General features: G+C 39.4%; 3 protein-coding genes across 5 annotated transcripts in view; 2 read left to right on the top strand and 1 right to left on the bottom strand.

Annotated features, from left to right (window-relative positions):
• ano1a (anoctamin 1, calcium activated chloride channel a) overlaps positions 1-5,420 on the top strand; it is a 43,435-nt gene extending 38,015 nt beyond the window's left edge. For all 3 annotated transcript variants that reach the window (XM_047580233.1, XM_047580232.1, XM_047580231.1), the window contains one exon: positions 376-5,420. In XM_047580233.1, coding sequence (XP_047436189.1) covers positions 376-615 — 240 coding nt within the window. In that variant the 3' untranslated portion in view covers positions 616-5,420. The remainder of the gene's footprint in view (positions 1-375) is intronic.
• A 2,902-nt stretch (positions 5,421-8,322) lies between these two features.
• Positions 8,323-11,567, top strand: fadd (Fas (tnfrsf6)-associated via death domain). Its single transcript, XM_047580244.1, has 2 exons — positions 8,323-8,709; positions 10,562-11,567. Exons 1-2 carry the CDS (start codon positions 8,421-8,423, stop codon positions 10,837-10,839), a joined length of 567 nt encoding a protein of 188 aa, XP_047436200.1. The 5' UTR covers positions 8,323-8,420; the 3' UTR covers positions 10,840-11,567.
• A 251-nt stretch (positions 11,568-11,818) lies between these two features.
• On the bottom strand, positions 11,819-14,161 carry LOC125005171 (hatching enzyme 1.2-like). Its single transcript, XM_047580243.1, has 9 exons — positions 14,003-14,161; positions 13,736-13,745; positions 13,566-13,625; positions 13,330-13,485; positions 13,046-13,166; positions 12,788-12,966; positions 12,534-12,615; positions 12,309-12,433; positions 11,819-12,162 (listed from the first exon to the last, which is right to left on the bottom strand). Coding segments are annotated over exons 1-9 (813 nt in total). The 5' UTR covers positions 14,081-14,161; the 3' UTR covers positions 11,819-12,160.
• Positions 14,162-14,597: the final 436 nt, after the last annotated feature.

Here is a 14,597-nt window from a genome sequence, read left to right as displayed (position 1 = left end):
AATCACAATGTTTGTTTTGCTATTTTGTTTTTACAATGTCATATAAAAAGGACGACTAATTATTTAGTCAGTTGCCCAACAGTCCTTAAAAAAGGTAGGTCTGCATATTAAAGTGAAAAATGTTCTGAAATGTCAGTGTGCGGCTCCTTGTCCAACTGGGGAGTTGAAACATTAGCCTGGTGTTAGCTCCACTGCCCTCTCCAGAAAAGTCACTATTAGCCGCTTATAAGGCATGGGAATGTTGTACAGACATCCGATTTGTAAAACTCTAAAACAGAAGCTTTAATGTCATCACATCTGTTGGTCAAAGGCCCAAAGACAATGACATGTTCTTCTCTGAGTGGTTTCTTTTTCTCTGTTCACTGCCCTGTATAGAATGTGGTGATGCTTATGAGTGACTTTGTGGACTGGCTGATCCCAGACATCCCCAAGGACATCAGCCTCCAAATTCACAAGGAGAAGATCCTCATGGTGGAGCTCTTTATGAAGGAGGAGCAGGGCAAAAGGCTTGCACCAAGAGACAACCACAGCCAGGACAATTGCACTCCTTCCTCACCAGTGAGTCAGGGTCAACAGCCCCGCTCACGGCCCATTTCTCACACTAGCTGCAGTTAAACTGCGAGCTACTGGGTCTGTTAAAACAAGCACAAACGGCAATGAGAAAACACATCAAACTGTAAGTAGGTTAATCAGCTGCTAGAGCTTGCTGGTCAAGGTTAAAACAGTCGTTCATTGATACATTGTTAGTTTTTTTGCTGCATTCATGTCGTTTTGGAATATTTGTGGAACTCACACTTTGATGTGTACACATTAGAATTCCATCGCTGTAGAGACTGGTCGTGCTCCATATTTAGACATTAGTTAAATTTTTTTCAGACATTTTAAATGTTTATCCATTAACCAAAATCTAACAAGTGCGTAGTTATCAGCCATAGACTTATCTTATTGGATGTATTTGAAAGGAACAAGCCATTGGAGAGAAGAACTAGTGCCAAACTCGGCATGCAGCATGCAGCCTATCAAACAGTGCATTCAGAAACTGTACAGACCCCACACCTTTTCCCTCATTATGCCACAGTCTAAAAATCAGCTAAATTCATATTTTTCCAAGACTTGTTGGAATGACATGACTGACAGGTTTTGCATGCCTGTATAAGGTGATTCTTTTCAATCTTCTCCTGCTCTGTCAGGCTGAATGAGGGCTGTGGTCTTCAGGTCTATGGTTTCCAGAGATATTTGTCCGGGTTTAAACCATAGCTCTGGCTTAGCAATTCACAGACACAGCAGTGACCTTAAAGCCATACATTAGGGCCATTGCCCTGCCAGTTAACAAGTTTGCCTTTGCTTTATAGAGTCCCATAGTGTTTTGATTGGCTTGATATCTGCTACAAGCATTATTTCGTACTGTACTCACTCCATGTGAATTTCAGAGTAGAGAGTAAACAATGTGGGCTAATACCCCCTAAGATCCAAGCTTTTTGTTGTTGTTGTTTTCTGTTCGTTCTGAGACTTGTAAGACAGCTGCCAGATGTGTTGTGTGTTGGCAAATATCTGCACATATATCACACAAGTGTGTGTCTGCATTGTTTCAGTTTTGCTAAATGTTTTAATTAAATGTGCTGGGGTTCCAGTCCAGTGTTTAAAGGGCTTTTGAATTGAGGCACAACAGTTAAGTCTTGGTTATTTCTTGCCTTTTCTATAACCATAAAGCAAGTCTTCATGTCTTTCTCTGAGGCGACACTTTCATCAGGTCACATAATTCATGCAGCCACAGTGACCATTGGATTCTTGATCACCTCTCAAATTGAGGCCATTCTCAGAAGGCAAGATCACATCACAGTCCATCTCGCCAATCAAGCACACAGACCAATCAGCTGAACCACTGCCCAAATTATATCAGCCAGTGTACGCCCCAGTTAAATTTATTATTGTTTTTTTCGTAGTGGTGAGCTTTCTTGGTTAAGACTCCAACAAACTTTGAATGCCATGTATCCTGTTAGCACCTGTCTCTTGAGACTTCAGTTCAGCTTTCATAATAAAGGCAAAATACACAAGTCCGTCCAAATGGTCCTGCTGAGAAGATACTTCTCTCCAACACCAGTCTCATCATTTTTGTCTGTTTTTGGTAAGTGTGGACATTTATTGGTGTACATTTTGAATATGCAACATGGTCATGAACGCGTGCTTTGGTTGTTGGAGTGAACAGCAGGATTTTGCAAATTTTCTTGATATTTGTTTTCTAATTCTCTTGTAAGAGTATCATTGCTTTATTATTATGATTATTTATTTTTTATTTTTTTTACATTTCTCTGTATATTGCAGTTCTTAAAGTTGCAGTTGGCCAAATTTATAGCACAAAATAACATTCCCTCTCACATGGTGAGATGCTGTCGATACACTGAATGTCCTGCATTCGCTTACTAAACTCTGGTATTGGTTTTAACGTGAACTATTTTTGTTTGTTTGCTTTTAACTTGGGGGCAGTAAAAGAAGTTCAGATTAACCACTGCATAGTTCATCATTATGAGCAACACTTCATTATATCTTGTTAATGTTCATATTTGATCAATGCGACTTTATCAAAGATTTACGTCCTTGTTGATTTGGTGACAGGCAGTAACAGCAAATATGGTTTAATAGCACTGGTTACAGAATTTCAGGTGACAAATAAACTATTACCACTTGGAAAAAAGTCAGGTAATAACTGACGTTTTTTGTACATGGCATCAGCCTGCGAACAACAGCCTGTTTCATGCAGTTCTCTGTTGTTACATTACTACTTTAAAGGGACCTGCTGTCAAAATAATAATAATAATAATAATATTAATCCAAATGTTTCCATTGTCTTTTTAGTGAGAAGTGTAAGATCTCTTACAAAATACATTGCTTCGACTGCATTAGAATAAAAGACAAATTGTGTTTTTCCAATGAAATGCTTTTAATGTGAAGCTGCAGTATAGTAGGATGTGCTCAGATTGCACATATTGCATTTGCTATTGTCTGCAGTGATTTTGCATTTATATCCAGAACATTAACTACACAGAGCACTGAATGTTAGTGGGCCATAATCTTGTTTTACTTTTGTGTTACCTCATTCTGTAATAGTGACAGACATTTCTTTGAGACAAGATTGTCTACATTGCTACTTTAAGACTGATATCATTAACAGTGATCCAAATCAGTTAAATGCTTGTGTGCCTAGAAATTGCGTTTGCTTAATCAACCAAAAAGGTAATGATACTTAGTGTATATATCAGTTTTCAGCTGATGTCTGCTGCCCCCAAATGGCCACAAAGTCTGCTTGTTGGCGTAGATATACGAGTGTAAATTAAAATGCAAATGTCAGTTTTAAATTGTTGTCCTATTATTTATCGAACATCTGTACAGACAGATTTAAGTTACTGTGTACTAAAATTGGAGAATCACATGTTTATTGCATATACGATGTATACCAGTTTACTGCATCGTGGAACAAATGGGACTGAGACATTGTTTCCTACCAGTGTGAGATTCTCATGTCAATGGATTTTTGTTTTTGTATGAATTTCTTTGTGTCTCAGCAATAGCGTCCTACTCAAAGGCACCTCAGTGACAGAGGGTGAATGTCTGATATTTTTACAGCAATTCCAGGGTCAAACCTTGACCTCATCACCCTTTAAACTGTGACTGACCTATCTAAAACTTCTATTTAGTAGGTTTCAGGTAAAGAGATAGATCAAACCATGCAAAGCAGCTCTGTTTCAACATTATTATCTTTGGCTTTATATTATTCTTATAAATTACTTGGCATTTTTTCTAAACCTGCAGCTCTTAAACAAAGCACACGGACAGAAATATGTTTTCATTTGTACTAACCCCTAAACCACAAAAAGGGGTTACATATGTAACTGAACAATGGGAGTAGGATGTAGAGTGAAATACACAGTCTGCAGTGTGTAATCTGCCCCCTCCTGTAAATATGCTCATTCTTTCCCAATTGAAGCCCTCAGTGCTGACTGATAGAATGTAATATCCAGTTTTATGTTCACTTTTGTATGATGACTTTAAGCTGAAAATGTTGTTACTTTGTTTGTAGTTACAATGCAACTGTATTTCCATAAATGAAAGTGTCGCTAGCGCACGAGGGGCGAGTGGTCTGCCAGTTATAGATAGATTCACAAATACACTCATTTACTTTAAATGCATTATTTTACAAGCTGAAAACAAAATAATGGGCATCTTTACTGTACCTCAAAGGACGACACTTTTTACGAAATCATTTTCTCTTTCATATTGTGTGGGTATAAATACATTAGCGAGCTTTGGAGCTTGTTCTTGCTCAAATATTCCTTTCCTCTGTATCTCAAATGTGGAGACATACCCCATGCCCCTATTCCTTGTCTTTGTTCTGTGGCCTTTTGCCATGTTTGCTGTTACAACACCAACAGCAGTCACACATTGTAATATGCTATTATCTATTCTTAATGTATGTCAAAGCACGTTTCAGAGCGTGTGAGTGTCTTTGCATGTATAACCAAATAGTCTCTTGTTTTTTTGTTGATTAAACTAACTGCAAATAAACCAGATGTAAATGACCTAGAGTGGAGATGTTTACAGACATTCCAACATCTCACTTTGTTTGTTTAATACATAACTAAAATACATCTCAGCTAAGGTACATTATTATTTCATGTTGTGACTGTGTGCATCTTGCAAAGGTATGTTGTGGCAAAAACTACTATTAAGAGCTTTAAGATGTATTAGTAGATTGTATGTATACATGGTGCACATTTTAAATGAAGTTACTTGAAGTTACTAACTAAATTATCACAGACTACAACATATTATTTTTATTAGCAAAAAGTGCACTGAATTTGAGAGGTAACAACAAAGACGCTGCACAGAGAGCGGAGGTGAGGGGTCCATAGAGACCCAGGGAACTTTGTCCCAGCCTCTATGAGCACACTCTGATTGATTATTTTTAAAATGACTATAAAGGACTGGGCTGTCTCTGCAAATTGTGTTTGTTCTTATAACTTTAAAACTTGAAAGTAAAAGAGTTTGAATTAATGATCGAATTCTAATTGGTCTGTTGTTATAAAATCATAACATATGTTAACTTGAGTAAGTCTCAGTGTATCTGGCATTTTCATTTGATGACCCAAATATGTTCATATCTTCTCTCTATGTTTGTTTTATTTATTTCTGGAGCAACTCATTAATCCAATAGTCTCTACATAAACAGAGGGTTAAACTCAGTTTGCAGAGATATTCTCATCTCTGACTCGGGAGTTCAGGAGTCAGAGATGATGCTTATCGATGATCTGCTGTAAAAGAAATTTGTATTTTTTGTCTTTTTTGTGTGTGTTCTGTCCCTATGTGCACAGCAGTGGGAAATGGTTTGGCCACAAATAAAATCCTTCTTGTCTTCCTGTAATATATTTTAGAGGAATCCTGAGTTTTTTTTATTTATTTATTTATTTATTTAAGTTAGACTGTGGTAACGTAATTTCAGTCACGATTTATTCTAACCCATAATGTTATCCAGGCTGAAACTGATGATGCACTACATATTACAGTTTTTCTCTATTGGTTTGGCTCATTTCTTGAAACAGAAATTACATTCTCAAAACAACATGGACAAACCTCCAAACCACTTGGCAATTGTTCACAACAGAATTGTATTTCTCATTGATTTCCTCACTTTGCAAATGTCTTCGTACATTTTGCAAATGATTAAGTACAGGTAGCCTACAGTTAGCACGGTTAGCCTACATTTAGCACAATTTACAAGTGAATAGATCCTGTTGATCTAAACTGATTGATTGATTCTCAGTCTAATGGTTATTCTCTCCAAAACATGTCAGCATCATTTCATTCTATAAGTCATCACATGCAAAATAGTCTGTTCAATTGTCAAAATGAGTCAAGAACCTAATACCATGAATATCATATATGAATCTCTTGGAACATTTGATAAATTGATTAATTGACAGTCAGGTGAAACTAGAATTTGACTAACAAAAGAGGAGTTTCACACATCTCAGATGACCAATCAAACAATGTTTAGTTGCCTGACAGGTGCTGTCCATGATTGTGAATGCTGCCAAACATGTACATATAGAGCTTGACCAGGACTAGTACAATTTCTGAACATGGAGGCACCTGGCCAAGTAAATGAACAAGGGCAACTGCCTGCTCGAGGAAGAGGAAGAAGAAGAGGAGGAAGAGTAATGGTGTGTGGTGGTAGAATAGTGGGAAGAGGCCGAGGACCACCATGGCTCGCTCATCAGAGCCTGGTTCACTACTCATCCAAGGATGGTCATGGTGTTCCTAACACCTTACTCTCCTTTCCTCAATCCTATTGAGGAGTTTTTCTCCGCTTGGAGGTGGAGAGTGTACGAACATCAGGCTCAAAATCAGAGGGCCTTGCTCCATGCAATGGACACTGCGTGTGATGATATTACAGGAGATCAGTGCAGGGGGATGGTTGCGACATGCACGCCGTTTCTTCCCTCGTTGCATCGGAAGGGAGAATATGCGCTGTGATATGGACGAGAATCTGTGGCCAGGAAGGTGAGGATGAAACCCGGGAGAGGGAGGGTGAGGATGATGGCCAGGAGAGGGAGGGTGAGGACAGCGGCCAGTGAAGAAATGTTAGTTTTGAATCTCCGGCTAAATTTACAGCACTGTAGGCTACATATAATTTTCCTAGTTTTTTGTGTGTATGTGTTTATATTACAGTATATTGTGCTGTATACATTTTCTTTTAACTCTGATGTATGGCAGTTACTTCATGTGTGTGAATAAAAATGGTTAAATTTCCTTGGCAGTATGAGTGCAATGTGTGAAGTCAAACCTTGGAGGGTACTCTTACCGTAAAGTCCTATTGTTTCTTTTTTTTCAGTGTTATACACAATTGTATTCTGTTAGTTAAAAAAAAAACGAGTACAGTAACCATTGTGAATGAAGTACTGGGCTAAGACTGAGAGGTGGACATAAGGGATATTTCAATGGTCCTCTGCCATAGTGACAAAACATCTAATCATTTTGACTTGCACTGCTCACACAATGCCAAAGGGACAATGCATTTTGGGGGCACCGACTGTTTATATGAGAAAGAAATTTAGTTTTGACACATGAGTGAACTGTTTTGGGAGAGATATGAGCTTTTGGAGGTGAACCATGGTGTTGTGCTGAACCATCCAGGTTATTTTGGCAAAAGAACCAAGAGTGTTGAGAACGTCCAGTCTGTTTGGAGAAATGGGCCAAAGCAATTGAGAAGGATCTTTTGCCTTTTGGTGGCACTGACTATTTATATGGGAAAGAAATTTAGTTTTGAAGCATGAATGAACGGTTTTGGGAGAGATATGAGCTTTTGCAAGTGAACTATGGTGTTGTGGTGAACTGTAAGACTGTTCTGCCAAATGATCTTTGAGTTTTGAGAATGTAATTTCTGCCTTAAGAAATGAGCCAAACCAAAGGAAAAAAAACTGTAATCTGACCTGATATGAATTGTGCACATTGTTGATTGTCTCACTCCAAACTTTCTTTTAAAATTCAAATCAAAGTTGTCTACGACTGGCAGTGCCTGGTATGTGATGACACTTCAAGTTAGTGTTTTTGAAATACAGTAAGACGACATGTTCGTGGTCAAAAGTGTTCGCCTCAGGCTTCCATCTGTTTTGCCTCCAGTTGACAGTGTGACGCCACAGTGACGTAGGCCATGAAGGAGTCAGGCTAGCTTTGATAGTAAATGGTTCTGATAGTAAAACAGACAGACAGAAAGATAGATAGATAGATAGATAGATAGATAGATAGATAGATAGATAGATAGATAGACTTACGTCATCCTGCAAGGGAGATTGTTGAGTGACAGCAGCAGCATACAGCAAAATGGTGTATTATAATGGATAACAGACAAAATCAAGTATTAATTTGCTCACATTCAGCAGCTGTTCTGTTTTAAAAGGGGTACAGCATGGTTAGAGAGATTTGTTTTTTTGCCAAGTTTAATACAGAGGGAGCTGGTACTGATGTAGGCTAAAACTCTCCTGGGTTCCCGGGCATTCTGGGATTGAGAGGAATGAAAAAATCAGCATATGCCTTGGTACAGGAGCACTCAGAGGACAAATTAAGGAGATGAAGTGACCATAAACAGTGAAGCATGTTATCCTAGAATGTATAGCACAGAAAGAAAAAACATTTAGATAGAGTCCAATTAAGGTGGCTTCTCTGTGTTTTCTATTTTCTATTTTATATATATATATATAAGGCTGCAGTAATCATATGTATCCTGGTGGGGGCAGTAATTCGCCAGTAAATTCAAAACACAGAGAAGAAGAAAGGAAGTAAGCATAGGCGGAAGCGAAAGTAAAAGTTTTCTGTTTTGTGAGACAAATTGTCGGCGTTTCAGCTGGTGTCCAGCTTGTGTCCCAGATATGACTCCTATACAGTTTAACGCTGTTTTGCTGGATATATCCAACCAGCTGTCTGCTGAAGACATGGTGAATATTAAGTTCTTGGTTCCAGAAATCGGGAAAAGAAAGTTGGAGAAAATCGACACCGGACTGAAACTGTTTGACGTCCTGACGCAGAGGGGCCAACTGTCTGCTAACAACACGGACTTTCTGTCCCGCCTTCTCAAAGAAATTAAGAGACAAGATCTTGTGGACAAGTTGGACGGCCATGAAGCACCCCCCGACAATGAACCGGACGAGACGGAGAAGGGTAAGTCAGTACAAAGAAATACAAGCCGCAGGAAGAGCAAGGACGTGTTCCTCGTAGTGACTCATCTGTGGCAACAACCTCGATGTGGCGCATACTGACGGTCTCTGTGAAGCTCTGTGGCTCACTAAACGACAGACTCGCTGGCAGGCAAGCATGGCAAGATATTCCGATCAGATACTGACTAAAATTCAGTAATTTATTTATTTTTAAGCTCAGAAGTATCTTAAGGTTGCTGCGTCATAGCCAAGCTAATACAACAGAAAAACCAGAAGACACACTCATAACAAAATATGTGAAAATGGTGTTTAAAATAAATAAATAAGATAATAAAACCATTAAAATCATTTATTGTTTAATAATGAATTACTATATAAACTTTCGTCTTAATTCTGACAATGTGCTTTCCTCTTCTGATCACCTTATCATAAATGCCTTGTTTTCTGTGTTGTGGTTTAACTTGTGGTGTTTCAAGGTTTGTTGTGTTGCCATAATGCAATACTTTAGTTACTTAAATTGCATACATTACCTGAAATGATTGAAGTATCAAAAGTATCAATATTTTGATTTGAGCATTGATTTTAGAGCATAAAGATCTGGTATCAGAGGTATCGATATTTCAGTATTGACCTGCACATCACTAGTTACTGCTATATACTCCAATACACCAAGCCCACCAATCAGCCACAGTATTATGACATAATATTCTCCCTTGTGCCTCCAACACAGTTGTGACTCATCACAGAATGGACATGGGTCTTCTAAGGGTGTCCTGTGGTGACTGGTAACTGAATGTTATTAGTGGGGGTCTTTGGATCCTATGGGTTGAGGATCATCTCACAGATACTTGATCAGTTTGAGATCTAGTGGATTTGGAGAACATGAAAAACTTAGTGTTCTTCATGATTTTTTTAAAGCATTTTTGTGTGTGTGTCTGTGTCAGGCTGCTACCATCTAGGAGTGTCAGTGCTATGGGGTGGGGGTGTCTGGTCTGGTCTGGTCTAGGTGGGTGGTACATATCTAATATCCACATGAATACCAGGTCCAAAGGTTTCTCAGCAGGTTAATGTTATTCACTTCTCCTGTCAGTGGTTATAATGTTGTGGCTGATTTGTGTACAGAGGTACAGAGAAAATAGTAAACATTAATATTACTGAGAAAGAAAATGTGTGTACATATATATACGTATATGTACTGTATATTTCTAAGATCTAAATGAGAGTGTTTAAGGATCAGAGGATAAACATAGATAAATAAGAGCAGGATAAGCTATAGACTTTAATCTATGATTATTGTTCATTTTAGACACAAACTCAGGACTATGTTTTTTGTGCGAAAGGGGCATCCATAAGATCTGCATTGAGAGTCAACACGCTAGACCTGTATATCAGCAAATAGACCTGTTTATCGGCAATTAACTTATTATTAACTTACTGAACTTAGACAGACTTTAATGAACCACAAGCTTATTGCTTATTGGATCACATAGCGGACATTGCATTCCGTTTCATTTAAGTTTATTAATATGAGTATCAGAGAGAGGCAGAGAAGTAGAAGCCAAAGCCAAACAGGAAAATAAAAGATGAGTAAGCAGATAGAAAAATGTACAATGAGCTGCAGTGTTACCTCTGAGACTTTTACTTTTGATTTCAGAATGTTTTAAACCCATCTCTCCTCAATCTGTGGACCATGAACATTCCCCCCATCTGCTGGTACACTACCATGTGCAGTACGCCTGCCACATTTACCAACCACCTGTCCTCTTTTGTAGATGTACAGTAAATTTTCATGCTGTAAATATTAGTAATTGTTCTGTTGTTCTCTAAAACCTCTGTGTCTTCTCTTACTCTTTCAGCCAAACTAGAGATTGCAACACAGGTGATCTCAGAGAATCTGGGGAAGTCTTGGAGAAAACTGGGTCGCAAACTACGTGTGAGTGATGTAAAGCTTGAGTCCATCTCCAAGCAACATCCCACAGACCTAGAGGAGACTGCAGTGGAGCTGCTGAAGGAGTGGAGGAAAATTCAAGGACCTCACGCCCGGACAAAGGATCTGATTGATGCTTTGAGATCGTGCCTCTTGAACCTAACTGCTGATAAAGTGGAGGACAAACTTACAGAGCAAGGACATTGACAGAAACATGCTGGACAGATCACAGTGGACTGAGTTTAACTATGCACACGACAACTATAGCTGTGGCTCAATTCAGCCATCCAGAAAGCTCTTCATAAATAAAATGAGGCATAAAATCACATATGCTTGCGTGAATAAATTAGTCTACATATAATGAAACATGTCTTAATAATCTTAAGCTCAAAACAACTAAATTACCCTTTGTTTTGTGAAATAGCTGTAATTGAGACATTTACTTTCATGTACTTTGATTCCAAATTAGCTTTATTGGTCATGTATATTGTGTATGCACACACTTAAAAGGAATTGTTTTTTGGCCATTTAGCCATGCGGTGTGTCTCGGGAGCAGTTTTTTTGTTTTGTTTTGCTTTGCTCAGCTCAGCCATGGGCATAGAGGGGAATGAACCAGTAATTCACAGTCTCAAAGGACCTTCCCCCATAATGATTCATCTAATGATTATTATTATTATTAATGTGTGCTGATGCTTTGCTGAAACTAAATGTGCCTTCACTTTGTTAGCAGCGTTACTGCCTGTGTACAGATAGAAGAGGCTGTCTGAATCCGTGTAGGAACCATTGACTGACAGAACAGATCAATCTATGTCACAAAGTGCTCAAATTTTAAAGGGCTCGGAAATGTTCAGGTTCCAAGTAGTAATCTGATCTCTGTTCATGTCTTAATGAATGAATAAAATAACTTATAGAGTGTGCTGTAAGATGGCATGAAAGGTCACAGCTCAGTTTGAACTTTTTGCATCAACAGTTCTACTTTGGTCTCATCTGTCCACAAAACATTTTGTCATTAGTCTTCTAGCTTGCATGCATGATGTTTAGAAAATTGGACTACAGTGGGTTTGTTCTTGCCACGCTGCCATGCACTCCAAGATTGTTCAGTGCTCTCTGGACGGAGAACAAAACTGAGTTTAATCCAAAAACATGATATGCACAAAACCCAACAAAACACAGTCAGCACATTTACTTGGATGCAATACAATTTTTATTCCCAGACAGCAGAGAAAAGATCTGCCATTTCAAGATCCGGCTTTGCACAGTTTCATCATCGACTTTCAACAGAGTATAAGAGACATATTCAAGGTGTTGAGTTTAATTTGTCCTAAACAACATTTTAGAGGTATTTTTAGGGTCAATAACATTCCTGTGAGTTGATTTTTCACTGAAGTCGACCGCATGAAAAAGCACAGTTTTTATTCTAATGAGCAACATCATGGGATGATGATTGAACCTTGTGCTGATGTGTTGAGGTCTGCAGGTTGTTCAGTCTCCCCTCTGATCTGTATCGTAGCACATCTGGACAGACTTCCTCTGTAAAAGTGTAGAGTACAGTATTGGTCAAAGTGGATCACAAGCTCTGTGTGTGTGTGTGTGTGTGTGTGTGTGTGTGTGTGTGTGTGTGTGTGTGTGTGTGTGTGTGTGTACTGTATGTCCATAATGGACTCATGTGGACTCACAGCACTTGTAGAGTGTGTTGAGCCTGGCAATGTCAGTGCGGCTCATCTCCTTAGCACTGCCAAAGGAAACATTGGCGTTGGGGATGGGGACCATGGTGGGCTTATTGTTCTTGGAGAAGGCATACCTACAACAGAACCAGAGGACACATTTAGAATGAACTATGCCACATCCAGACACACAGCATATACACAGAGAAGGGCTGAAGTGGCATGAGTTGATCTTACTTGTGGTACTGCATGACGGAGTTATAATCATAGGGAGTGCCCTGGTTGAGGGTGGCAATCTTCCTGAAGTTGTGCTCCTTTCCTAAAAAGAAAATAAAATAGTAAAGGACAAAGATCATACTTCTTCAGTTCAGGCTGTTTACCCTGGAACAAAAGGACTTCAGGAGTCACATCTGTGTTTTCAATATGAATCTACTCCTCTGAAGTTTATCTGATTCCATCTATAATGTTGCAGAAACAAACAACTGCATTACCAGACTGAACGTTCTGCAGCAAGACTTTGATGTGGTTGTCCCTGTCTGAGCGTGTCTGCTCGTGGTTGAATCCCAGAGCGTGGAGCAGCTCATGCTGGACTGTACCATGGTAAAGACATCCACGACGGGCCAGAGACACCACCTGCTTACCACCACGACGTCCAACATAGGAGTAGCAGCTGGAGAGAATGAGGAATAAGTTGAAAGGCACTGGAGTCTGAAGACAACTTTTAGCTGATACTCATCACCGGTTTTTACCCATTCTGTGACTCAATGCTCAACCAGTCGCGGTCACTGCTTCTTGAGGGCCTGAAGCGGATGCAGGAGAAGGAAGAGAAAGACTCCAGTCCACGGGTGATGATGGCCTTCTCACGGGAGGCTGGAAAAGTCCATGGTTTAGTCAAAAATTCAAGACGTTGAACTAGGTCAGGATGTGTTTTATGTCTTAATAACTGAGATCTAAAAAGTGACAGAATTTAGTTTTCTTTCAAACGTCCCTGTTAACCCTTAACATTCACTAATGTTGTCAATGTCACACTCACAGAAGTGATTGGTGATGTAATAAGGAATGTAGACCTTCCCGTCAGTCCACTTGCCCCACATGCACCCTCTGCTGGTGCAGGGGTCGGCATTTTTCTCTGCCTCGCTGTCGATGGCAATGTCTCCTCCAGTCAGGATGGGATCATCGTCAGAACGGACTGAAAGACATCGTACAGCAAATTCATACTCTTGGAACTGCCAACAAAGAAAAACAGTGACTGCAGCAACTCACACTTACTCAGATTACGGTTGGCTCTCTCCAGCAGCTCAGAAACAGAAAGCTCCTCTGAAATGTCCTCTGCTCAAAAACATCCACAAAAACACAATTTTACTTCACTGTATAGCGTTAACCAAGCCTCAGTACTGTGAGCATGTTAGTAGGTCTGACCAGCTCAGCAAATTACATACCTGCCTGAAGCTTCAGCATTTGACCAGGAGAGAAAACCAAAACATATTAGAAACATATACAGACAAACAACATGAAATCACAAAGCTGAATGTTAACAGATATCCACGGTCAGATAACTAATAAATGCTAAATTATAAATAATAATTTAAGTATAAAAAAATCCACTTGCATCATGGAGACTCAAGCTATATCTCTCAGAAGGAGCTTAAAAAGTCAACTCTTAAATAACAGCTTTCTGTAGCAACATGATCTCACTGTGACTCTACCTCACTCTGAGCCCAGCAGCAGGCGGACAGCAGCAGCAGAGCCAGAGCAGATAACCTGGAAACGCACGTGTAAGCCATCTCAGCAGACCTGCAGGATACAAACTGGAATTAGACAGAGCCTTCACTCAGAGCAGAGATACAAAAACAGGTTCATCTTCGTATATTTAGTTCACACTCCCCTGCATTCTGCAGCTGGACTCACCTTGTGGACCTGTGGAGTAGAGGTCTAACTGCAGGGTTTATATATGTCAGGTCTACCATATATGGATTGTCTGAGTACGGTGAAAACCAATGGAATCAGCTAAATTTAGAGGCTTATCGGTCACGTATGGTGCAGGCACATATATTTCAAAGATCCTCATACCTTGAGTGTATGTGTGGGAAAATGACACTTGGTGTGTGTTTGGAGTGTGGAAACAATGTAGGTGCACTGTTTCCCAAAGTATCATAGTGGCACAGCATGCCTGAAGAATAGATAGGCACTCATCTAAATAAATTAAACATGAAAGATAAATCCAGTGTTATTGGGGAGCTTGCATTTTTCTTATTTAATCCTCATTTATTTTTCATTTCCACTTTTAATAGTAACAGGAGG

Source organism: Mugil cephalus, chromosome 3, assembly GCF_022458985.1.
Source record: "Mugil cephalus isolate CIBA_MC_2020 chromosome 3, CIBA_Mcephalus_1.1, whole genome shotgun sequence".
Classification (NCBI taxonomy): Eukaryota; Metazoa; Chordata; class Actinopteri; order Mugiliformes; family Mugilidae; genus Mugil; species Mugil cephalus.
This window is presented reverse-complemented; position numbering and strand designations above follow the sequence as displayed.

What these genes read in the sequence shown, in the direction of transcription:
- fadd (XM_047580244.1), top strand. Translation starts at nt 8,421, where the DNA reads ATGACTCCTATACAGTTTAACGCTGTTTTGCTGGATATATCCAACCAG. An exon ending in ACCGGACGAGACGGAGAAGG is followed by an intron (nt 8,710 to 10,561) that starts GTAAGTCAGTAC and finishes TTACTCTTTCAG; the next exon opens with CCAAACTAGAGATTGCAACA.
- LOC125005171 (XM_047580243.1), bottom strand. Translation starts at nt 14,080, where the DNA reads ATGGCTTACACGTGCGTTTCCAGGTTATCTGCTCTGGCTCTGCTGCTG. An exon ending in AGCATTGAGTCACAGAATGG is followed by an intron (nt 12,967 to 13,045) that starts GTAAAAACCGGT and finishes CATTCTCTCCAG; the next exon opens with CTGCTACTCCTATGTTGGAC. An exon ending in GCTGCAGAACGTTCAGTCTG is followed by an intron (nt 12,616 to 12,787) that starts GTAATGCAGTTG and finishes TTTTCTTTTTAG; the next exon opens with GAAAGGAGCACAACTTCAGG.